Raw genomic sequence first — 26,477 nt, 5'->3', positions numbered from 1 at the left:
TGTAGATAGTCCGATGAACAATGTACATGTATGAAGATAAATACCCTTCACTGTCTCTATATCAATTCGACTTACCGATTCTCATAATCGGCAGTTATCACATCACACAGATACTGTACCTTGTACTACTGTGTTCACATATTTTAACACTTGTTGTAAAGATATATACACGTCTGTCGATCCTCAACATAAATTATGGAAAGTCTGAGATAGCTTTCACCAACATATAATGCTAGGCCGCCACAAGTGCTACAATACTTAATGCGCAAGCTCTCTCCACAATCATCCACTTTCCACGAACATAACAAGACTACGCTCCACGAACGTTTGAAGTCCAGTCCATTGCAGCCGTGTCACTCCAGTACCGTGTATCAGCAGTACTTTCTTCTCGTACAGTGCGTCAGTTGTAGTTCTCTTATACAGTGTCACTGGTTGTAGTTATCTTCCTTCTCGTTCCTTTACAATTAAATGGACACTGGATCTCCTGAGACATGGAATATGTTAACCTGGAACCTTTACGGTTTAGAAGGTTAAAGAAGAAACTGGTAGGATTGCTCATCTCATAACGCTGGAGCTTAACGGTGTTAATAATAAATGGTAGCTTGGAATCATTGTTTTGAGAGGAATACAACAGATACTACTCCTTTACCCTTCACAAACATAACGAGCGCTTGGCCCATCTCGTCCTTTTGCCAAGTATCATAAATCACAGCCAGCTGTGGCCTGGTTCACTTCCAAGCACAACGGACTACCCTTCTGAGTCCCTTGAGAATTTGTTTCTTCGCAGCAAAATACATCATTCCTTTCCTGGCTGCTATCACGACTCATTACATCTTGTACCTACCTCTGGCCTTATTGTCTATGACGTGGCATGCACTTCGCGCTTATCAATTTAACTCGAAAGGAGCTTCATTTACATTGCACAATACCACGTCTGAGCTACAGCCTGGACAATAAGCTGTCTCTCTCCCCTCGATACGCCGAAACAAGCCACCTTGAAGATGAATCTACCACACGGGTCAAGTTATTCCAAGCATTCATGAGCTAAATAGGTACACAATGTATACTCCAGTATCACGTCAAGTTCCATTGCCTCCGACGTCTTAAATTCTAAACGGGGGTTTTCCTATCTCATTATGTGAAGTATCAAATCAACAAATTGAGAAAGCTTGTGATGACTCCTGTTAGCTAGTGAATCGGTGATGATCTGAGCCATTTATACATAATATTTATGCCCTGTTATTTTACAGCCCTTCACACTTAATTAATCTAAGGTCCTTAAATCTACGTTGTGCACTACAAACCCTTATAAATAAACAGAAATGAAATATGGTTGCCCCAGCCATGAAGAAATATCTCCAGAAAAACCCATCAAATAAAATGCTGTCATCCTGCTGAAATAGCATACTGGTGATCTACGTTATATCTACGTGCAAATTTACTGTTTTAGTATTTACATTTGGATAAGATATTCAAATAGTAATAATATTTTGAAAATGTACTCAGCCTTCGTCAACCACGAACACAGTTTTACAGGAGGGCACACCCATATATTTACTCGATCTTCATGATGCCTTCAGCGATCTGAAGTCCTTGGATGACCAACTCATGAGTCAAGAACATGACGGCTTGATCTCGTACGAAGTTCCGGACGATCTCTGCTATACAAGGCGAAATTCCGGCAGTCAGCTCGATGTCTCGTTCTCTCTGCTATACAAGGCGAAATTCCGGCAGACAGCTAGATATCTCGTTCACTCCAACGTTCTTTTAGACTCCTTATGTAAATGAGGGGAAGTTGTTTAATGTGAATGCGTTAGTTTATATCACACATCACAGATTAAATATATGGTTGGATCTGCTCAATGACACGAGCACCCCAGTCTAATGATGGTTATGTCTCTGAAGTCTGACATTTCCTCCTCACCTACCTATCCTTCTTACTGATAGTTACTTAGGCCCTAAAGTTTCACTGGTTCAGTTAGAAATGACACTGGATACGCTACAAATGTGATAACACTCTCGTACTACATAACAATAATTCAGGCATACTCCACTGCACTTAGTCATATGCAGGTCGAGCTCTTTACTGCGTTAGGGATTTATCTGACGAGGCACTGCCCTTATACATTGCCGACAATGGGCCGTTCATTCGATTTCCTAAATATTTCACGTCCGTTTCTGATACACTCGCTCCACACACTTAGTTAAATATGTGCCTATTTATGTTAATTGAGCCATACGAGTTTAGCCATATAAATGGCTTGATACACGACCTCCTCATCACACGGACAATGGTCATCACAGTTTCGTACCATTTCTAGTTCATTTGTTAGCGGCATGCTGTACCTTACACTGTACACGTAAATTGCTTAATTAGATTGTGGTTACTTCCACATAAAATCACAGACTTTAATACATCACTGTAGTATACTGTTCACACTTCAGAATGATTCCTTCACAAAGAACTCACACACTAGTCACAACAAACTGATGATGAACTGAAAATGAACTGATGATGCCTGTTTCGCAGCTCCGTAATATATAGGCAAGACACCCTGAAGCTGGTGGAGAGGGAAAACACGCCTCTTTGTCAAAATACAGTCCGCTAATACGTAACGTACAGTAACGAATGGGATATCAAATTGTAGCTTCTGTACTCCCATTTTCACTGAGTGAATCTTATTAAAGTCGCTTTGTGGATTCTCGAGCAATCATAAAAGTGTCCTTTGGTCTCTGTCGATGGACGGTGACTAGTGCTAGGGGAATCCTTGAGCTCACTACCGCAGTCAAGACCCAACATCTGGTAACCATTAAGGTGCAGCCTTGTTCACGGCATAGTTACCGTTCTTTCAATTATGTAGAGCACTTCTCTGCTTCATAATTATGTATAAAACTCTCTGATTCAAATGGATGTTTACATGTGACTATCCGTTGAGTATTGTGCTATTTGTACAGATTGTCTTGTTAAAAACAATTGAATTCGGTGAGTTGGTAGTGGTGAATGGACGAGGGAATTATAGTATTATGTTGGTTATGTTGGGTATCCTCCATGAGCTCTGCTAGTGACCTAGATTCTCAATCACATGATGACGCGTCTCCATCTCGCGGTTGGAGTGAGTAAACTTCAAGTACAAGCGCTCCTGCAATGCCTTGCTGCTAATTACCAGCAACTAGAGTTGGGTTGCGCAAGTCAGCTTATTGTCATTCATGTCCCGGAACAGGTGGAAAAATCCTAACTTGGACAATTTTTATCGTAGAATGATCTCCTTGGTATCATGACATACTATAGGTTACGTTGTGAACAGTCACAATACCAAGGTGGGCAGTGAGCCAAAGAAATACTATATTGCTCTCTTCACGTATGCATCATTGAGGGCCTTGCATCTGAAATTATGTTCTGACATGACCACTGGAACATTTATCCTCGCATTACAAAGATTTGCAGGAAGACGAGGGTTGCCACATGTAATCTACACAGACAATGCTAAGACTTTCCATGCTACAGACACAGAATTGTAGCACTTCTTCAGGAAGACAACTAACCTCGACACATGTGGAAGACACACAGCAGTGATCCGAGCTGGAAGAGATAGAGTGATCAGAACCGTAATTCTTATGGACTCAAAGGGGATTGTTATAACTTGTCTAGTGTAGCTGGTCGTCGCCCTGGAGATAGACCAGGGTGGGAAGGATGTTAGGGATTGATATGCCCTCTGTTGGTTTATCATTCTGTGACGGAGACTAGCAGAGAGCTGTCTATCTGTAAAACCAGAGAGTATGTACTAATTATAAAAGGATTTATTCATAGCTTGTAAATGGTCGTTACTCGCGTGGAACAAAATATAATAACTTTAAACACATCACACACTTGATTCCATTCTTTCTTGCCACATGTTGAACACTGAATTGCCATCGCTTCTGTGGAGATCTGAACATCACACTCCACTGCAGGTCTTGAGTTCAACTCAGTACCACCAATAACCAATATGGCCGCTATAACAACTGCCAGGAACCACAAGTTACTAGGTCCGGAAAGACTGCACTGTCGCAGGAAAGAGGGTCTCACCCGCTTGTACCACATTCCTATCCTCGCCCGGTAAATTTCCAACATGCAGCCCGTGGTAAACAACAACACTTCAGAGCACTAGGAAAAAACATCCATCCACTTCAACAGCTCACTCACTACTCCATGAACTGGCTTTGGTGGTGGGGTCATGTGAGGTGAATGGAAGATGATAGATTACCTGGGAGAATAATAGACTTGGTAATAGAGGGTAAGAGAATTAAAGGTAAACCAAGACAACAATGGGTAGACTCAGTTTCTATTGATTTAATGATAAGGGTATAGAACTAAACAAGGCAACAGAGTTAATTACAAACAGAGTATTGTGGCAGAGTTTAGTAAAATCACAGAGGCTTGCAGACAATGCTGAAAGGGATAACAGTCTGTAATAATTGTCTGTCTGTCTGTCTGTCTGTCTGTCTGTCTGTCTGTCTGTCTGTCTAAGTTGCTAAATTTCACATGGCATATGCAACATTTATGGCATTGAGTGTCAATATCATCTAGGTTTAACAGTAAGAGTAAAAAATATAGCTCTGATGGTTAACAGTATTGATATTTTCAACTGTTCTTTCATTAGTTAAGATCATCATTTATTTTCACATCGGATCATTTATTCTTATTAGATACTAGCAAGATACCTGTGCTTCGCTACGGTATTATACTGAAATTTAGAATTGAATGCTTATTGTTTTATATATAATCCGCCGAAATTCGCGATCGGACTCGTTTTCTGAGAGAATCCCCCAAAATTCGTGATCTGACTCGTTTTCTAATAGATTATGGCAAGTTTCCTCCTGTTTTTCAATCTTTCTTTCCAGCAATTGATTTCGTACTTCCCGAGCTAAGTCCAGGTATTCCACCCGGTGAGTTGGGTCCCTAAATCTTTGCCATCTTTTCCTATAAACATTTTTAATATGGATCAAATCCTTCAGGAGATCCAGCGTGGTATCGTCTTTGGTGCCTTGGCGATACTGAACCCGTGGCCGGACTGCATTCTTAGTCATTACCCGTCCAGGACCCGTTTCCAGCGCGGTCCGCACATTTGACGACGGTCCAGAACATTATTATTATTATTATTATTATTATTATTATTATAGATGTTCTGGACCCCACAGCAAGATGCAAGACCGCTACTTGGCAGTAAATTACATCTGCTGTCATTGCCATTGTTGAGAATGTGACCAGCACCATTGTCGCGCGTAGGCAAGTGTGCAGGATTTCTGGCCATACGAATGACATACTTCCGTGCATTACTGACCTTATTATGGAGTGAAAAATTGGACGGTCTATCTCATTCCTATCGTTTATTTCAATGTGTTTAAATTTTTATTTATATGACAGGAAAATCTACTGTATCTAAGAACGTTCTCCTAAGGAAAAGATGGCTCTTGAAACAGAACCCAGGAAAGATTAAAAATGACCGGTTTATGATCAGAATAGGTACATCGAAAATCTACAGCATGTTTCCAATCATACGACAGGGTCAGGAATGGAATGAATAAAGCCCCCATCTAGCGGCGACAATAGGATTTGTGGCAGCCGAAACCTGTTGCACTCCTCTGGGGCAATGATTAATGGATGACAAATGAAATGAAATTATATTTGACAGTTTTGCTGGAATGAATGATGACAGGGAAAAACGGGGTATCCGGAGAAAAATTTTTTCTGCCTCCGTTTTGTCCAGCACGAATGTCACATGGAGAGACCGGGATTTGAACCACGGAACCCAGCTGTGAGAGGCCGGCGCGCTGCCACCTAAGCAACGGAGGCTCCTTATAAATACATTATGAACAGTAAAATCAATTGGTCTCACCTCCTTTTACACCCTACCACCGTTAAGTTTATTTACCCAACACCCCCTCCCCCCAAAAAAACTAAAAGAAGGCGTGTTTCTTTATGTTAAAGGAGATTCCAAACACTAATATTCACGTCTATTACCTTCAGTTTTGAGATTAAAATAATTCACATTTTTCACTTTCACCCCCCACCCACACCTAAGTGAATTTTCCGGCAAAAAATACTTGTTTATTTAATAGTAAAGGATCTTCTAAATACCAATCATCACGACTCTAACTTCTTCAGTTTTTGATTCATGTGTCCTCATGAAAGGAATTCAACTCCTTTTCACTCCCGCCCCCCAAAACGCGTTTTTCTTTGTTTTTAAAGGAGATCCAAATACCAATTTTCACGCCTGTAACAACTTTAGTTTTTATTATATGTATGTATTCTCATACAATTAAGTCAATATATTTTCAATTCTTTCACCGCCACCCCGCTTCATTGGATTTTCCGAGAATGTGTTTCTTTACTTTTAAAGCAGATTCCAAATATCAAATTTCATGTCTGTAACATCTTCATTTTCAAGATAACAGTAGCCTAATTAAAATAATTCAACACCATTTTCAGTCACTTTTACCCCCCCCCCTCCTCCCAAGTGGTATTTCCGAAAACTAAAAATACACGTTTCTTTATTTTTAATAGAGATAAAAATACCATTTTTCACTTCTGTAACATGTTCAGTTTTTGAGATATACTGTAGAAATTCTCATTTTAAAATTTCACCCCCTTTTTAGTTCCTCTTAAGTGCAGTTTCCAAAAACAAATCACCTATGTTTCTTTACACTTACAGGAGATTCCAAATACCCACTTTTTACGTCTGTAACATTTTACGCTTCTCAGATATTCTGTAGATATAGTCTTTCAAAAAATTTACCCCGTTTTGTCACTCCTGTTTAACCGTCATTAATTGAATTTTCCAAAAGCAAAAATATACGTGTTTCTTTATTTCTATAGGAGATCCCATTTACAAATTTTCAGTTCTGTAATATCTTCAGTTTCTGAGATATATGTATCCTCATTAAAGGCATTCAACCCATTATTCACCCTTTTACACCCCTCCTATTGGGATTTAGAGAAAACAAAGAAATACGTGTTCCTTTATTTTTAAGGGAGATTCTAAACACCAATTTTTACATCTGTAAACGTTTAAAGTTTTAAGATGTAGACACACTCATTTTAAAAATTCACCCCCCCCTTTTCACCCCCCATTATTTGGATTTTCCAAAAACGAAAAATAACCTGTTTCTGTATTTTTAAAGTAGATCCCAAATACCAATTTTCAGGTCTGTAATATCTTCAGGTTCTGAAATATAAGTAGCCTCATTAAAGGCATTCAACTTCTTTTTCACCCTTTTCCACCCTTCCTATTACGATTTTCCGAAAACAAAAAATACGTGTTTCTTTATTTTTAAAGGAGATTCTAATTACCAAATTTTACATCTATAAACTTTAAAAGTTTTGAGATATAGATACACTCATTTTAAAAACGTCATCCCCCTTTTCACCCCCCATTATTTGGATTTTCCCAAAACGAAAAAATACTTGTTTCTTTATTTTTAAAGTAGATCCCAAATACCAATTTTCAGGTCTGTAATATCTTCAGGTTCTGAAATATAAGTAGCCACATTAGAGGCATTCAACCTGTTTTTCACCCTTTTCCACCCTTCGTATTAGGATTTTCCGAAAACAAAAAATACGTGTTTCTGTATTTTTAAAGGACATCCTAAATACCAATTTTTACATCTATAAACTTTAAAAGTTTTGAGGTATAGATACACTCATATTAAAAAATCACCCCCCTTTTACCCCCACCATTAATTGGATTTTCTAAGAACAAAAAAATACGCGTTCCTTCATTTTTAAAGGAGATCCCAAACACCAATTTTCAGGTCTGTAATATCTTCAGTTTCTAAGATATAAGTATTCTCTTTAAAGGCATTCAACCCTTTTTCACCCCTTTTCACCCTTCCTATTGGGATTTTCCGAAAACAAAAGAAATACATGTTCCTTTATTTTTAATGAATATTCTAAATACCAATTTTTAAATCTCTATCCTTTAAAACTTTTGTGATATAGATGCACTCATTTTAAAAATTCACCCCCCTTTTCACCCTCTCATTAATTGGATTTTCCATAAACAAAAAAATAAGTGTTTCTTTATTTTTGAAAGCGATCAAAAGTACCAATTTTGAGGTCTGTAATATCTTCAGTTTCTGAGATATAAGTACCGGTATCCTGATTAAAGGCATTCAACCCCTTTTTCACCCCTCCTATTGGGATTGTCTGAAAACAAAAAAAATACGTGTTTCCTTATTTTTAAAGAAGATTCTAAATACCAATTTTCACATCCGTAAACTTTTAAAGTTTAGAGATATAGACACACTCATTTTAAAATTCCACCCCCCTTTTCACCCCCTTAGCGACGGAATATCCAAAAATCCTCTCTTAGCGAGCACCTACATCTTAATATGAATATATCCCCAAAATTTCATTTCTTTATGTCCAGTAGTTTTGGCTCGGCGATGATGAATCAGTCAGTCAGTCAGTCAGTCAGGACAAGCTACTTTATATATATAGATTTCATACTTATGATTTTTTATTACCAAATCTGAGGGTTAATATTGAAATTTATATTTTCTAGGTTACAGAATACTCTTGGTCTCTACCAGAATCTTCAATGCAATATTTTAATGCTGGAATATCGAGGTTATGGCTTGTCCCAAGGATCGCCCAGTGAAGAGGGTCTTTGCATGGATGCTCGAGCAGCTTTAGATTACTTGGCATCACGGCAAGATGTCAATCATAAGGAAATTATTTTATTTGGCAGGTCATTAGGTAAGTCTTCAGAGTTAGGAATAATATCAAGATATGTTAGTATTCATTTAGGGAAAATTAGGCCATTGCATACCACAGAAGAAATCCTGAAAAGTAATTTATGTTCACGTGGCCTAATGTAGAGGTGGAATGCGAAGGAGATGAGATAATAAATGAATGGAGGTAGCATAAGATAACCTAATTAGCCGGGAAACTACTTTCTGTAGATAAAAACAGACAACCTTCTTCTTTAGCTTTGATAATTTGCTTTTCTCTCTCTTTCTTGTGTGATACCGTGGGAGAATATACAGTCAACTCTTGTTTTAGTGAAGTTAGTTGCAGTGAGAACTTTCAGCTGTAATGAACAAAAATCATTGGTCCCAATTCAGTTATATTAAAATCTGTGCTGCCATATTTCAATTATAGTGAAATCTTGATGATTTGAAGAAATGTTTTGTGTGCTGAAGATCTTATTTTGTTAGCACTGAGAATACGGAATCAGCAGGGGTCTGAGGCAGGTCCAGGGAATGTCCGTGGTTGAACGCAGAGTCACTAATCCCCACCGATTGGGACAGGGATATTGTTTATTCAGGGTGTAACTTCTTGGAGAAATTGAAACTTGAAATGGATAATTTGTAACTAGAATAAGATATAAATTATGAAATTGGGCACCACCTGCAAAAGATTTACAGGAATAATTGACTCTGTAAGAGCATGAATGAACTCCTTCTCCCAAGGCAACGGTCATCAGGCTGGTGAAAATAAATGATTCACCATTAGTTTCACTACGAGAATTTACTCCCAAAACAAAATAAAACTAAACAAATACCAACAATAATCATCACATGATAGGACCAACTCGTTTTGATGCTTACAAAAATAAACATCCACAAACAACATCTGCAGTCTACATTCGTACATTGTTCTGAAGGCCACGCTTCAGATTGATGATTTCATACGGATAAGACGACTGTCCATTCTTAACCTCATTTACATGAACAAAATAGCATCATCACCATGGAATCAATTTACCATGGGTTATAACTTTTTTTTTAAATCCATCCCAGTCACCTCGCACTATACTCCGTCAATCAAACCATACAACTTTACAATGTAAAAAGGCTACTGTGGAATGAATGAACGATGAACACCATGTCGAATCAAAGAATGACCAAGCACTGAACACTTGCCCTACGATTTCATCCAGCAACAATCAGTTCTGTGCACAACACGCCAGCTCCAGATTGCACATATAAATCACCACACACTCTGTGCATTTTCTCAGAGAGGAATAAACCAGAGTATGACTAACAAATTAACACTATGTAGCATCTTCCACGGAGTGCACACTGGGAATTAACTTGCGATAACTTCACAATACCCTCATAATGATTCCGTAATGCCTTTGTGGATTGTTTCGTAATGGTAGAGTGACGACTCCACAATCAGTGTTCTTCAACACTTCTCACTCCATAATGGATAATGCAAAAGACCTTGTCGCACACGTATATATAGGCTTGCTCCACATGACGTAACGACTGTCAAACGTCTACTGATAGCAACACTACAACTGAAACATCGTCAAGCATCACTTGGACAATGCAACCTCGTTCAAAATCAGAGCTTTCGGATTCGTTACCGAGTGGCTGATACTCAAATAAACGTACTCTCACATCATTCACATTCATGAATTACAGTTTTCAGCCTATACTTCCTGGCTGTACCCTGGGTTTCCAAGCCACTTGTTGCAACGCTTTCAACCAACTCAACAGTCTTTATCGATATAATCACTGTTTCCCAAGTTGCACAATCTTCACTGCTAGGCCATGTGTACAGACTCTTACCCAAATTAAAAGGTATACAAATATAAGGATGTTCAGTATTCCCTAACTACAAATCCTTCTTATAATACTGTGTTCTTACATCTTAATTGAACAAACTTGCATGATATTCACTACTTTATATTACAAATCTTTTTACAAAAATTTCTTCACCTAAAATCAGGAGATCATCATTTACAAAAATTTCCTAACCTAAAATCGGGGATCATACTTGTGTATGATTACAATCACTCCCCTTGATTTGTGGTAATTGGCATGGTGTCAGTTAAGCAATTTACAGTTATAACAGGCATGTATGATAGCTCAGGTTTGTCAGACAAAATGAAAAATATAAACAACACATAGTACTACTGTCACACACTAACCTCCATCTTACATAATGCTTTAAGTTACAGTATGTATAGGTGCCAACCAACTCCTGATCATTAACCTGGCCAGGCTGAGTGGCTCAGACAGTTGAGGCGCTGGCCTTCTGACCCCAACTTGGAAGGTTCGATCCTGGCTCAGTCTGGTGGTATTTGAAGGTGCTCAAATACGTCAGCCTTGTGTCAGTAGATTTACTGGCACGTAAAAGAACTCCTGTGGGACTAAATTCTGGCACCTTGGCGTCTGCAAAAACCGTAAAAGTCGTTAGTGGGACGTAAAGCTAATGACTTAATTATTGATCATTAACTATCCTTATGAACATTCACCCATCTTCCTTACAATAACGTATGGGTCATCACAGAGCCTGAAACATTTGTAGATCTGCCCCTGGTCTGCAATGGATAGATGAGGTTCTCCCAACAGGATCTTCCCTTCTACCTTAAAATTATCCCCTTTCCACTGTTCCTGCTGTTGCTGCTTTTCCCTCTTTATCTCACCCGCCTTACATGCCTTGGTGTTCGTTAACTGGATGATCACTTTCAGAGGTTCATGACAGCATCTCTGAAGTAGCACGCATCAGCAACCGCCTGATGTCAATAAAGATCAACTTGGGGACCAGTTTAATTCGACTTTTGACATGCTATGCCCCACAGACTGGCTGCCTTGAAGAAGAGAGAGATTCTGTTCATTGGTGGAGATCTAAATGGATATGTTGGTCATGAAAGGGATGGATTTGAATGAAACCGTAGAGGCCATGGATATGGTTGCCGTAACAATGATGGCATGCGAATCTTAGAATTTGCTGAAGCGTGGGATCTGTTTGTAACAAACACCTGTTTTTAGAAAGCGGAATTCACACCTTATCACCTACTATAGTGGAAGCCATATATCCCAAATTGACTACTGGATGACACGACGAAGAGACCTTGCCATGGTCAAGGATACGAAAGTGATCCCATGTGGCAGCATTGCTCCTCAACACAGACTACTTGTACTGGATGCCACAGACCATATAGATTATGTATCTCTGAAGCCCAGCACGAAAATTGAATGCATTAAATGGTGGAGACTATTAGAAAATCGAGCTACCATCAAAGAAGCATTGATATCATTGATTTCAAATTCTACAATGTCATCTGTAGAAGATGGCTGGAACACACTGTCTGAATCCATCAAGACATATGCGACATCCACCCTAGGTGTCACCAAACCAAATTGATGCCTTATTGACAAGCAGACTTGGTGGTGGAATGATGATGTGCAGCAGGTAACGAGGGAAAAGAAAGCTGCTTACAAGACATGGCACCAGACACGCAGCTCGGAGGATTTAGATAGGTACCAGGCTCTTAAGTCCAGTGCAAAACTAGCTGTAGCAACTGCAAAAGTAACACATTACAAAGCCATCTATGATGAGCTGGATAAGCCTGGTAGCACAAATAGAATCTAGAAACTTGCCTGCGCTCGAGAGCGCGCCACACAAGATCTAAGTCATGTTTTCAACATCGAAGACAGAAATGGGCTCCTCCTACAAAAGAGACATGATGTACTATGTTACTGGAAGGAGTATTTTGAGGATACATGCAACAAGGAGTTTCCTCACCCACCTCTACCTACAGCCGATTCCATTCAAGGCCCAGTGCCCGCTATCACTACAGAAGAAGTGTCCACTACCATTAACGAAATGAAGTCGGGGAAAGAGCCTGGTGCAGATGATATCCCCGCCGAAGTATTGAATCTTCTGGAAGAACAAGGTATAGTATGGCTTACTGACTTCTTCAGCAAGATTATTATGGGGGACACAGTAACAGAGGCCTGGAAGACCAGTATCACAGTTCCATTTTGGAAAGAAAAAGGAGATATACAGGATTGCTCAAATTATAGGCCAATCCGTATCTTATGCCATACTATGAAAATTTTTGGACATGTTCTTGATGCAAGATTACAAAACATCATCACTATTTCATCTAACTAGTGTGGCTTTGTTAAAAACAGTGGAACAACAGACGCCATCCATGCACTTTGTCTATTGATGGAAAGACACCACGAGTAAAGGACGACAGTTCACTTGGCCTTTCTTGATTTGGAAAAGGCATTTGGGGCCGATGACCTTAGATGTTAGGCCCCTTAAAACAACAGGCATCAAAAGGCATTTGACAGAGTAACACATGTTCCCATTTGGCTGGCAATAAGACTACACAGTGTACCTGAAGCCTATGTCAACTGGGTGAAACTTCTGTACCGAAAGACCACAAGTTCAGTATGGTATGCAGCAGGAATGTCCGATACCTTCCAAATCAGTGTTGGTGTCCATCAAGAATCAGCCTTGTCCCCATTGCTCTTCATACTCTGCATGAATGCCGTCACAAATGATATTTAGACCAGGCATCCATGGACATTATTATATGTGAACGATGTCATGTTAGCTGCCGGCCCCGTGGTATAGGGGTAGCGTGCGTTCCTCTTACTCGGAGGCCCTGGGTTCGATTCCCGGCCAGGCCAGGGATTTTTACCTGCACCTGAGGGCTGGTTCGAGGTCCACTCAGCCTACTTGATTAGAATTGAGGAGCTATCTGATGGTGAGATAGCGGTCCTGGTCTAGAAAGCCAAGAATAATGGCCGAGAGGATTCGTCATGCTGACCATATGACACCCCGTAATCTGCAGGCCTTAAGGCTGAGCAGCGGTTGCTTGGTAGGCCAAGGCCCTTCAAGGGCTGTAGTGCCTTGGGGTTTGGGGTCATGTTAGCTAATGAGACATGTGAGGGCCTCGAACAGAAAGTACAAGAGTGGAAGATGCGTCTTGAAGAATTTGGGATGAAATTAAATTTGAAGAAGACGGGGTACCTGGAATGTGGTGATCAAACTGATGGCACGATCAATGTGGGTGGGGTCCGGTGTAATAAAGTGACCCAGTTCAAATACCTTGGGTCATGCATCACCTCAGACTGCAGTAAGATTCCTGATGTCAAGACAAGAGTCAGCGCCATACAGTGATTAGACCGGTAGCCCTTAATGGATCTGAATGCTGGCCTACAACATCGAAGGACAAACAGGCACTTTGTGCAATGGAAATGAAGATACTGTGGTGGTCCAATGGCTTGACTCAACTAGACCATATCAGGAACGATGCTGTGCAGAAGAAATTCAAGATTGCCCCAATCACAGAGAAAATGTGTGAATCACATCCCCGATCGTGTGGGCATGTACTCTCTAACAGTGAAACCTCAGTTGCAAAGACTGCCCGTCAACTGATCGTGGAGGGTCACCGATCTCGAGGGCAACCTCAAATACGCTGGCTGGATATGGTGAGGGATGACATGTGGCTCACAAAACTCAGCCTTAGGGACGCTGTGGATCGATTGAAGTAGAAGAAACATTGCAAGAAGGCAAACTGCACACAAATGGGAAAATGCAAAGAAGTTGATGAATTGCCAGCAATACTAGCAATTAGTAGGTCTTCCAGCAAATCCTCCTTAATCTCTTCATACCTCTTACCCCAAAATCTCTCTGATCATCAGTTTCCCTCCCTCCATTATCATCACTTTCCCCATGCTAATACCCCAATCATTAATTGCCATACCATTCTTATCAATTGCCTCCCTACTCCCATTGAATACTAAACTCCTCTTCAGTTCACTTATCTTACCATTCTCATCAGTTACTACCCTTAACATTTTACCCCTCTCATCAACTGCCTTCTGTTCGATTAGATTCCTTCATCTGTTCAAATAAGTTTCATAAGATCATTATTACCCCCATACTAAGTTTGATTTTCTCTATTACTCATTCCCTTTTCTTCATCATTTTAGATAAAAGCTATCTCCTCAAATGATTCACTCTGTACACTTATTACTATCTCTACTCTGTATACTTGTGCTTAAGCTATTACTGCCATTACTTCCACTTGCAGACATAATTCTCCATCGTATACTTCTAGTCCTTAACCTCGAACCATCAGATTCACTACAATGCCTTTGTCACAATACAATCACTTCAACTAAAGTACATTATTCTCCATTAAATCTCTCTTCTTCTCAACCTCAAAACATCAGATTCACTACAACTCTTCCTCATAACCTCTCAATACAATCACTTCAACACAAGTACATTATTCTCCATTGCACCTCTCTACTTCTTAATCCCAAAACGGTCGCTTAAGTGCGGCCAGTATCCAGTATTCGGGAGATAGTAGGTTCGAACACCACTGTCGGCAGCCCTGAAAATGGTTTTCCGTGGTTTCCCATTTTCACACCAGGAAAATGCTGGGGCTGTACCTTAATTAAGGCCACGGCCGCTTCCTTCCCACTCCTAGCCCTTTCCTGTCCCATCGTCGCCATAAGACCTATCTGTGTCGGTGCGACGTAAAGCCACTAGCAAAAAAAAAATCCCAAAACATCAGATTCACTACATTTCCCTCTCATAACCTCTAAATACAATTACTTTGACACAAGTGTACCTAGTTTGCCTGTGCATACCTAGATAATGAGCATATCTGGACCTCATTCATGCCCCACATTGGACGCCAATTGTAACTTCTTGGCAAAAATGAAATACGAAATGGGTAATTTGTAACTAGAATAAAATGTAAATGATGAAATTGGGCACCACCTCCAGAAGATTTACAGGAATAATTGATTCTGTAGAGCACAAGTGAACTACTCCCCCTAAGGCGACAGTCATCAGGCTGACGAGGTTCCAAACTTGCTTCATTCCCTTTCCTGCTACTATTTAACTCTGAAAATAAATTTGGGTAGCATGCCAGGTATTTCCTTACTCAAATAATCATCACGTGATGTGACCAACTCATTTTGGCGCTTACAAAAATAAACATCCACAAACATCTACAATCTACAAACATGCATTTTTCTGAAGGCTATGCTTCAGATTGATGATTTCATACGGGTAAGGCAACTATCCATTCTTAACCTCATTTACATAAACAAAATAGCATCATCATCATCATGGAATCAATTTACCATGTGTTATAACTGTATAAGAAAAAAGATCCATCCCAGTCACCTCACTGTACTCTGTCAGTCAAACCATACGACTTCACAATGTAAAAAGGCTACTGTGGAATGGATGAACGATGAATACCATGTCAAATCCAAGAAAGACCAAGCATTGAACACTTGGCCGACGATTTCATCCAGCAACAATCAGTTCTGTGCACAACAACACACCAGTTCCAGATTACACATATAAATCACCACACACTCTGTGCATTTTCTCAGAGAGGAATAAACCAGAGTATGACCGACAAGTGAACACTATGTAGCATCTTCCACAGAATGCACACCGGGAGTGAACTTGCGATAACCTTGCAATACGCTCGGAATGGTAGAGTGATGACTCCACAATCAAGGTTCTTCAACACTACTCACTCCATAATGGATAAAGACCATCCATAAGATCATTCCTATGTCCTTTCTTCACTAATACATAATCAATCAACCTTTTCATTCTTCTGTCTCCCCATCCGTACCTGGTAATCTTCTGACTATTTTTCTTCCTGAACCATATGTTTCCTATTATTAGTTGGTTCCTCTGGCAGGAATCCATTAACGTATCACCTTCTTGATTCATGTTGCCTTATCCATATGGCCCCAGAATCTCTCTCTCTCTCTCTCTCTGTGCATTCAGATCTTCCATTATAATTACTTCCCTGCCTTATACACATTTCTCCACTTCTTCCAGGAATTATTCTCTATTCTATTCTTTATTTCCAGTTTTAGGAACATTATTATACTTGGAACAGATCTCGTGTTCCTGTCTCAAACTGTATCCTTGCTATGATCATTTTGTCATTGATCTTCTTCACCTCCTCCACAGATCCCAGGACATCCTTTCTAATGATCATTCCTACTCCATTTACTGCATCCTGTCCTCCACTGTAAAATGGTCTGTACCCTTCCTTCAGTTTTCTTTCCCCTCTTCCTCTGTTTTGTTTCACTAAGACCAAGGTTTGCTATGCCCTTCTCTTTCATGAACTTTGTCGGCTATTTGGTCTTGTCTGTCAGAGTTAGGATGTTAACTGTCCTGATTCAGATATATTGTGATACTGGTCACCCACTTGCCACAGTTCCCTCAGTACTTGAAGAACTGCGTGACACCTGGAGGGGATGTCCTAGATTCTCCAAGGCCACACTGTATTTATACTCATTTGTAGGCTGTTATTATGATGGATTCGCCACTCACAAAGACATTTTAGAGCTGCTGCTGGCAGGTGATGAGGCCGCTCCTAACATGGAGTACAGACTCCTTCTGCAGCCACCTCTAACCTTGGGACAGACACTGCTTGATGGTGAGTTCCATTGTCATTTCCTACACTGAAGGGTCCATCTCCCCACCTAAGAGAACTCATCCACCCGAAGCCGTTGGTGTTCTTAGGGGGTCAAGTTATTTCTCGCTGCCCAACACTCAGCATAGACTCTCTGGCTGCATAGTCCACTCTATTACCATAGTGGACTGGACCAGCCTGACTGCAAGTATTATTATCTCTAAAAGTGAGGATTTGGAAAAAAAAGATTTGGGATGGACATTGGTTTAAGTTTTACATTTACCGAGCTCGATAGCTGCAGTCGCTTAAGTGCGGCCAGTATCCAGTATTCGGGAGATAGTAGGTTCGAACCCCATTGTCGGCAGCCCTGAAGATGGTTTTCCGTGGTTTCCCATTTTCACACCAGGCAAATGCTGGGGCTGTACCTTAAGTAAGGCCACGGCCGCTTCCTTCCCACTCCTAGCCCTTCCCTGTCCCATCGTCGCCATAAGACCTATCTGTGTCGGTGCGACGTAAAGCAACTAGCAAAAAAAAAGTTTTACATTTAGGGATCAACATTAGTAAATATGCAGCCTCCGTGGCTCAGGCGGCAGCGTGCCGGCCTCTCACCGCTGGATACCGTGGTTCAAATCTCGGTCACTCGATGTGAGATTTGTGCTGGACAAAGCGAAGGCAGGACAGGTTTTCTCAGAGTACTCCGGTTTTCCCTGTCATATTTAATTCCCGCAACACTCTCCTAACATTTCATTTTATCTATCAGTCATTTATCATTGCCCCAGAGGAGTGCAACAGGCTTTGGCAGCTAGCACATTTCCTATCTTTGCTGGTAGATGGGGCTTCATTCATTCCATTCCTGACCCGCTGGAATGGCTGGAAACAGGCTGTGGATTTTCATTAGTAAATACAATCCCTTGCGAGGATCATTGTACATCAATTGATCGACATGGATCAAGTGGAAAGAAGCAGTAGTAAACGTTTAGAATAATGTTCAGACATGTTTTGCAAGGGCTGTTATCTCAGCCTTACACCCAGTAAAGTCTGACTTAGCCAATAGAACATCACCGTATTCTCACTATTCAACAGAATTGAATCTAAAATGTATAGTATTTCCTATGATGTTAAAAGTCATTATGCGTTTTGAAAAACAGAATAATATTAGTATTAATGTGTACAAGATAGATAAAAAAAGTACAGTCAGCCGTCGGTATTTTACAAAAGAAAGAATAGCACATCAACCTACTGTAACGGTGCTACTCATTATGGTTGAATTAATAATTTTAGTAGACTTGTTTGCAGTCAGTTGTCAAAACATTGTAGAAAGAATGGAAATATGATGGATGATTGCAGTATTTTCCAAATGAAGACCTGTTACTTAGACACTCCAAGAAAGATTGTAATCAAGTGCATACGTTCCTACCTACTCTCCGCTGGGTTTCGTGATTCAAATCCCGGTCACACCATGTGAGATTTGTGCTGGACAAAGCGGATGCGGGACAGGTTTTTCTCTGGGTACTCAGGTTTTCCCTGTCATCTTTCATTCCAGCAACACTCTCCAATATCATTTCAATTTCATCTGTCAGTCATTAATCATTGCCCCAGAGGAGTGCGACAGGCTTCAGCAGCCGGCACAATTCCTATCCTCGCCGCTAGATGGGGGCTTCGTTCATCCCATTCCTCACCTGTTCGAGTTATTGGAAACAGGCTGTGGATTTTCATTTTCAATGATGATGGTGATGATGATGATCAGATGCCATGAAGTCGACGTTGGCTCGTGGGGACTGCATGGATGGACTGCCCCTAGATGTTTCGGTCTTCATCCATATACTTCAGATCCTATCATTCTCAGTGTGATTTTATTTTGGTGTAAATAAATATTTTCACTGAGTATATTCCTTACAATACACAATTCTCGCCCATTTCGCTTAATGACTACACAGTGATACACAATTATACAACGCTGGTATGGGAAATACGTTGAAGCAATTTACTGCCGATTCTGACAAGTAGAGATATCAACAGTCCACACACAATTATTCGCTATACCATTACAAGGCAAGACTGCCTACTCTCTAACTCACCCAAGTCGATTTTGACAAGTACAGATACCAACCAAATCCTCAGCTCACTGTAACACTCACTGTAACCCACACTCTCACTAACTGCCATTGGCCTCTCAGCCTGTCAGCTCGATGTACATACCGTTTGACAAATAGTCTAGAAATATCAACTTCTGGAAATGTTCTTGCGACACTCTAACTGGAACACATCCGAACATACAAGGAGCAATCGATCAACCGGCCTCTCAATTGGAGTAGATCAAACTCTTAATATTCTATTACAGTTTACAGACACACACGGAGAAGTCTACAAAATCCCTAATGTTTCTACATGTATCTGGATAATAAAACATTACAGTAAGTTTTCAGAAACCTCCATATGTATCAGAATGATAGTGGATTATACCCAATATATGAATATTACAGAGCCTTCTACAGTTTTCGACTACACAGATTTTGAGGTTAGACGTACTCACAATATATATTTGATATATAAATTTACAGTACATATTTACTGGGTATAGTCATATTAGCATTTAATAAAGGATAATTAAACTGTATTAAAAATAATTGAAGGTTTTACAGGAGTTAGGTTATGTGTAGAATGGGGTATATACAACAGTCATTCAGTGACATGTTCATGTTGGATTTTATGGAGATTATCCATCTCATTGTTGGCCACCCTCACCTCTGAGACCCCTCCACCTTCCCAAACATAATAGTATTTTCCAGTGACTCAGAGCATCTCATAATGTGTCCAAAATATGACAGGTGTAATCTTGTAATTAATGTCTCAAGAGACAGATCTGGTTTGAGTTTTGGAATGAACTGTGCATTTGTCTTCTTGGCTGTCGAAGGGATATGAAATATCCTTCTCCAACACCAGAGCTCAAATGCATCAGTATGCTTCCTATCTCGTTTCCTTATGCTCCAGCTTTCACAACCATATGTAGTTATGGAAAAGACTAGTGCCTTAACCATTCTGACCTTATTATGCAAAGATACATCTGAACACTTGAAGATCTTATCCAGGCCTTTGAATGCTGTACTTCCAAGGAAAGTGGGGAATTTCTGGACTGCTTGAGCCACTAATGGTTTATCCCAACAAACAGAAACTATTCATCTCTATAACTCATTTTATTTATCATAATGTTTGATGATAAACCTGTTATGATTTTGGTCTTGTTGATATTCAGGTACGGGCCCATGTTCTCGAGCTCTTCCTTACTTTCATTAACTAAAGTGATGCCATCTGCATACCTCAAGTTGTTTATATTCAGTCCACCAATCTTTAAACTGTGAGGCGACTCATCCAATGCAGATTTCCTCATGATATACTCAGCATACAGATTGAACAAGTAAGATGAAAGTATACAGCTTTGTCTTACACCTTTGCTAATAGGGAACCATTCTGTTTCACCATGCTCAGTTTTAACGTTGGCTCTTGTCCCAGGTAGAGGTTACGCATCAGGAAAATGAGATGTTCAGGTATGGCCATCTCTCTGAGTACATGCCACATCTTCTCATGACCTACGCTATCAAAGGCCTTCCTGTAATCTGTAAAGCACATGTACAGTTTCTCCTGGTATTCCTTTGCTGTTTCCATCACTCAGCATACATCACCAATGATGTCTCTGGCTCCTGTGTAATACACTATCATAATTTGAAACAGTGTTTGCAAAATGGGTTGAAAGTTACTAAAATTCATCGGTTCTTGAATTTGATCAGTCACCATGGCTAAGGTCCTACGTCAATCTCAATACTAAGTTGAGAATTCAGTTAACAAGCAATTTTGAGATAGAATTTAACTAACTCATGACTAATTCATTTTTTGGAAAAATAATAGCAAATGTTGATAAGAGTAGATGTCAAAATAATGACAAAATGGGAAAATATTGACAAGAAACCTAAACCAATCGCTTCAGGTTTAATGGTCCTGCGCGCTCACTTAGAAATAGGATTTAAATCACCCTCATCATGAGTAAGCCACCCAGTCAAAATTACTGTGCACCACTCGGAAATAAATGCCATAAATGGTATAGTGACCAGGATTTTATGCACAGTACAGTGAAACATTCAGAATAATTGTACTTGCCAACATTGATGTCAAAACTAAGATTTTGTGTGGCAAATCTCGAAACATTCAGGTATACATAGAGGCACTTCAAGCTATTCTTTGTCTCTCAAAAAATTGGGGTCTCCAATATAATTGGATGTGAGTCTTACAAACCTGGGACATCAGAATGCAGAGGGCAAAGTAGGCCCTAATATCATCCTTATTAGTGTCAGACCACTTGTCACAGTCATTTTCCATGTTGGTCCAATAATTTTTCCATTGTGTAAATATTTGTTTCGCATCCGGGAGATAGTAGGTTCGAATCCCACTATTGGCAGCCCTGAAAATGGTTCTCCGTGGTTTCCCATTTTCACACCAGGCAAATGCTGGGGCTGTACCTTAATTAAGGCCACAGCCGCTTCCTTCCAACTCCTAGGCCTTTCCTATCCCATCGTCGCCATAAGACCTATCTGTGTCGGTGCGACGTAAAGCCCCTAGCAAAAAAAAAATGTTTCCTGCGCAGTGTGGAAAACGGTGGGTATAGGAACTCCATGAACACAGACAACTCCAATACAGAATTATTTAAATATTTGTGTCTCAGTTTTCCCGATACCCTTGGAGAGTCTGTAAGTGATGAATAATTGGTTGATTATCACTATTACTAACCCACATCCATTCACTATGTTTTGCTTTCGCTTGCAGGGCTTTAAGTATGATTTCACAGTCACTAGTATCAAGTGAACTGTCACTTTCACTTAAAATCCCTTTTTCAGTCTTATCATAATCGCCATCACTGTCCTCAGAATCACTGTCTAAAACTTTCAATTAACTCGGCAATAGCATTTCTGTCACTGGCCTTTTCTACACCCTGGGCCATGTCTAGTAGACTGACACGTGATGAAATGTTTGTGCATTTAGAGACTACAATTGGGAAATAAATAACTGTACAAATTCTTAGAAGGAGAGCTATAAGCAAGCCACATACCTGTTCTATTCATAGAAGTTTGGAAAAGGGAAACCCTTGCAGGGGTGATAAAAATATAAGCTAGTACATACAACTCAGTGCGGCACATGAATTTCTCGTCATTTGAGCTGAAGACCTGGCGAGTGCTCGCGTGAACGTCATGTCAAATGAGATGAATGGGTTAATAAGTAAACCTAACTACAATAGTTGGTCAGTTATTCATGAAGACTTAGTTATAAATGAATAGATTGAAATTAACCAATGACAAACCAATCTCTGCAAGCATTGTCATCGAAAACACTTATCTACAATTCTTACTATGATTATATGAAGATGAAGTATGCTGATATGCTGATAATATAAAATTCCTCTACATAGATACTGATTAATTTATTTACGAGATTAAAATGGATGACTTCTGTCTGTCTGTTAGGTCATCAGCCCAGAGGCTGGTTGGATCCTCAAATAGCACCACCGAAGGCTATGCAGTTATAGGAAAACCTCAAAAACCAATGGCAGTACCAAAATGAGGTGTACTAGGCAAGACGAGGAGCGAGGTAATTTTCCATTGCTTTCCTCACTGAGCCAGACAGTGCTATTGTAGGACAACTAACCCTATGAGCAACACCTTTCATAACACTCAGATGCACTGATTGTGCTCTGAATGTCATTACTCAGCGCCACCCATACCGCAGCAACTTCCATATTGCCACATCAATGCATGAGACTGGGACTTCAGTGGAAGCTACACTTTGCTCTGACCTGTGCCAAGAGATGGATGCAAAAGTACTGTATCCATAAAGAAATTACTTCTATAATGACATAAAACCCGACATAGATATTTTTTATACAAGTGACTACCCAGAAAATGTTTATTGTCTTCTATGAGGAAAGTTATTGGAAAAATGAAAGATGAAAAATTCAAAGAAAATCTCGTTAAAAGATTTTAGGCGTTAAAGCTAAATCCTATAGCTTTATATCCGAGGATGATAAACCAATTAAAAAAATGAAAGTTATTAAGAAGAGTGTTGTTAAGAATGTTACAAACGTAAGCAATTGTAAGAACTCTATCACCAATAATCCAAGAGTATTAATGAAGGAAATGAAGCAAGAAGAGATTTTAAGTGAAAATGACAGTTCATCTGATACAAGTGACTGTGAAATCATACTTAAAGCCCCGCGCGCAAAAGCAGATCTACATTCAGTTAATTCAGAAAGTTGCTGTAAGTAATGAAGATAACAAGTGATTTATTATACCTAACTTCACAGATAAACTAGCTTGGGTCATAACCATATTACACACTATTACTTCATGTAATGAGCAATCTACTTGTCTACAGATCAAGAAATACAAAATAAATACATTGTTTTATAATTCAAAACTATTGTGCATACTATTGAAGCTGAACTGAAAAGGTTTTCATGCAGACGTCGACAGATCTACTTGTTTCTTTCTTTTACAATATTGAGTCAATACAAGAACAGCATGACTTGAAAGAGTTTGGTTCTAACTTCAAGTTTTAAAGTTAGTATCTAGTGTAAAGGAGAGACCTGGTTTAAATGTTGGACAATGATGATCTGGAGTGTTTGGTTTAAAAAAAAATAAAACTGAAAGCTGACTTTTCTCAAACCCTTGATGTTACGAAGAAAATACTTGTAACGTTTCCTGTAAAAAAAAATTAATTTTAGGGCCACATGATACACTTCATTTTTTCAATAGGACCCTCATTTATTCATCATCATCATCATCATCATCATCGTCATCATCCTTATCATCCTTTCATGTATTAGTCCTATAGAAGAAACTGTTACGGTCTACACAAAAGATTTGCATTTTCACGCCATCTCTTCCTGGGGCGTCCCAGAGATCTTGTCCCACTGGGGCAGTAGTTTATGACTGCTTTGGAGATCCTGCTTCTGTCCATCCTGTTTAGGTGTTCTAGCCAATTTCTCTGGTATTCATAGATGTATTCCAATACAGATCTGCTTTTAAGGTCATTCAGCATATCTGTATTTCTTTTGTGATTCCACTTAGTGACTCCTGCTGTTCGCCACATGTATTTCATTTCAGCTGTAGTTATTCTTCTACCGGGCGAGTTGGCTGTGCGCGTAGAGGCGCGCGGCTGTGAGCTTGCACCCGGGGGATAGTAGGTTCGAATCCCACTATCGGCAGCCCTGAAAATGGTTTTCCGTGGTTTCCCATTTTTACACCAGGCAAATGCTGGGGCTGTACCTTAATTAAGGGCACGGCCGCTTCCTTCCAACTCCTAGGCCTTTCCTATCCCATCGTCGCCATAAGACCTCGCCATAAGACCTATCTGTGTTGGTGTGACGTAAGGCCCGGTGTAGTTATTCTTCTCTCATCGCATTTCCTCAGGGTCCACGCTTCACTTCCGTAGCAAAGTACAAATCTTGCCAATGTTTTGTAGATTCTTGTACGGGTGTGTTTTTGTACTAATGATTGTCTAAAAGCTTTATTGATGATTCCCAAACATCTGTTGAATGTAGAGATTTTCTCGGGTATGTCCAGTTCTTCAAAAAAAGACGGTTTGTAGCCGAGGTATTTAAAATCATTTACTCTTTCCAAAATGTTGTTATTTAAGCAGATCTTGCTTCTTACTGGTTCCTTGCCACAGAAAGCCATTATCTTAGTTTTCTCAGGGGATATTTCCATCGAGTACTTTTCTGAGACTAGGTTTAGATTATACATTGAACGCTGTAAATCATCTTTCGAGGTGGCGACCAGCACTAAGTCATCTGCAGATAATATTGTGTCCAGCTGTAGATTTCTGTTAATGCGATTGGAACCATGTCTTGTTTCTCTAAATTCTCGTATAAGAGCATTCATTTAGATTATGAATAGGAGAGGGGGAAGACCGTAACCCTGTCTTACTCTTGTGTTTATTGCTTTCCACTCTGATAATTTATCATTGACCTTTATGGAAATCAGGTTATGTTTGTAAAGGTTACTTATATTCTGTACCATCTGTTGTGGGGTGTGGACAGATATTAAAATATTAAGTAAGATATTGCAGTTTACTTTGTCAAAAGCTTTTTTGAACTCTACAAAGGCAATATGTGTTTCTACATTAAATTCCCTGTGTTTTTCTACAAGGATTTTCATTGTGAAATAGACATCGCAACAAGATCTTCCCTTTCTGAATCTGAATTGTTCCTCTCCTGGAATGTTATCATAGTGTTTGTACAGTTTATTATTAATGGTTTTGGTGTATATTTTATAACCAGAATTTAATAAGCATATGCCTCTGTAGTTTTCACAATCTTTTTTGTCACCTTTCTTGAAAATGGGTATAACTATTGGTTTATTCCAGTTTTTAGATGGGTTTTCTCCTTTCCAAATTCTATTTAGGAACTGGGTGAATCTTTCTTGGAAATTTTGAAAGTGATTTGACCAAGTGTTGCAGGAGATTGTGTTGATTCTGTGTGTGCCTTTAGTTTAGCTATTTAAATTTTTCAAAATTTTGTAAAGTCTGTGGTTGAGGTCTGGTTATGTCATTTTCTAAATGGGATACAAATTCTTCCCAGTTCCTCCTATGGTATTTGCACACTTCTCTCTTTGCAATTGCTCACTTTCTGTGGTATTCTATTTTATCCTCATCTTTCTTGGTACATAAGTACTTCCTGTAGGCCTTCTGTTTGATAATTTCTTTGATGTTTTCATCCCATATTCTGAGTCCCTTGTTCCTCTGCCATTTCGTTTTGGTGCCAAGGCTTTCTTTGGCTGCTTGTTTTAAGATGGTTGTTAGGTGTTTCCATTCCTCCTCAACATTTTCTACTGTTGGAGTTGATAGTGTTAATTCAGCTAGTCGTTGTTGGTAGAGCCATCTAATACTAGGATCATGAAGTAGTTGTACTTTGTAGAGAGAGGTTGTATTTGATTTTGTTGGTTTCTTCATCTTGCTGTGCCATCTAATTGGACAAATTAATAGGTTTCTAATTCTGGGCCTCAAAAAACTCGTATCTAAAACCATCTCTGCTAGATTGATATTGCAAATAACATAATCTAGTATTGATTTCGTGCCTCTTGCCTCCCATGTGTATTTGTGGCTGTCTCTGTGATTGAAAAAACCATTCATTAACTGATTGTAAGTGGAGAAGTCTATTAATCTAATCCCACTGTTGTTACAGACTTGTTCACCAAATGTGCCAATTGACTGTCCTACTTTTGCATTACCTAC

At 39.6% G+C, this 26,477-nt stretch overlaps 1 protein-coding gene across 1 annotated transcript in view; it reads left to right on the top strand.

The window, feature by feature from the left end:
* Positions 1 to 26,477, top strand: part of Bem46 (abhydrolase domain containing 13-like protein Bem46) — a 151,224-nt gene that overhangs the window by 55,011 nt on the left and 69,736 nt on the right. Inside the window, exon 3 of the mRNA XM_067149012.2 lies at positions 8,544 to 8,737. Coding sequence (XP_067005113.1) covers positions 8,544 to 8,737 — 194 coding nt within the window. The remainder of the gene's footprint in view (positions 1 to 8,543; positions 8,738 to 26,477) is intronic.

This window comes from Anabrus simplex, chromosome 1 (assembly GCF_040414725.1).
Source record: "Anabrus simplex isolate iqAnaSimp1 chromosome 1, ASM4041472v1, whole genome shotgun sequence".
Taxonomy (NCBI): Eukaryota; Metazoa; Arthropoda; class Insecta; order Orthoptera; family Tettigoniidae; genus Anabrus; species Anabrus simplex.
The sequence above is the reverse complement of the archived record's forward strand: the minus strand, read 5'-3'. Positions and strand labels throughout refer to the sequence as shown.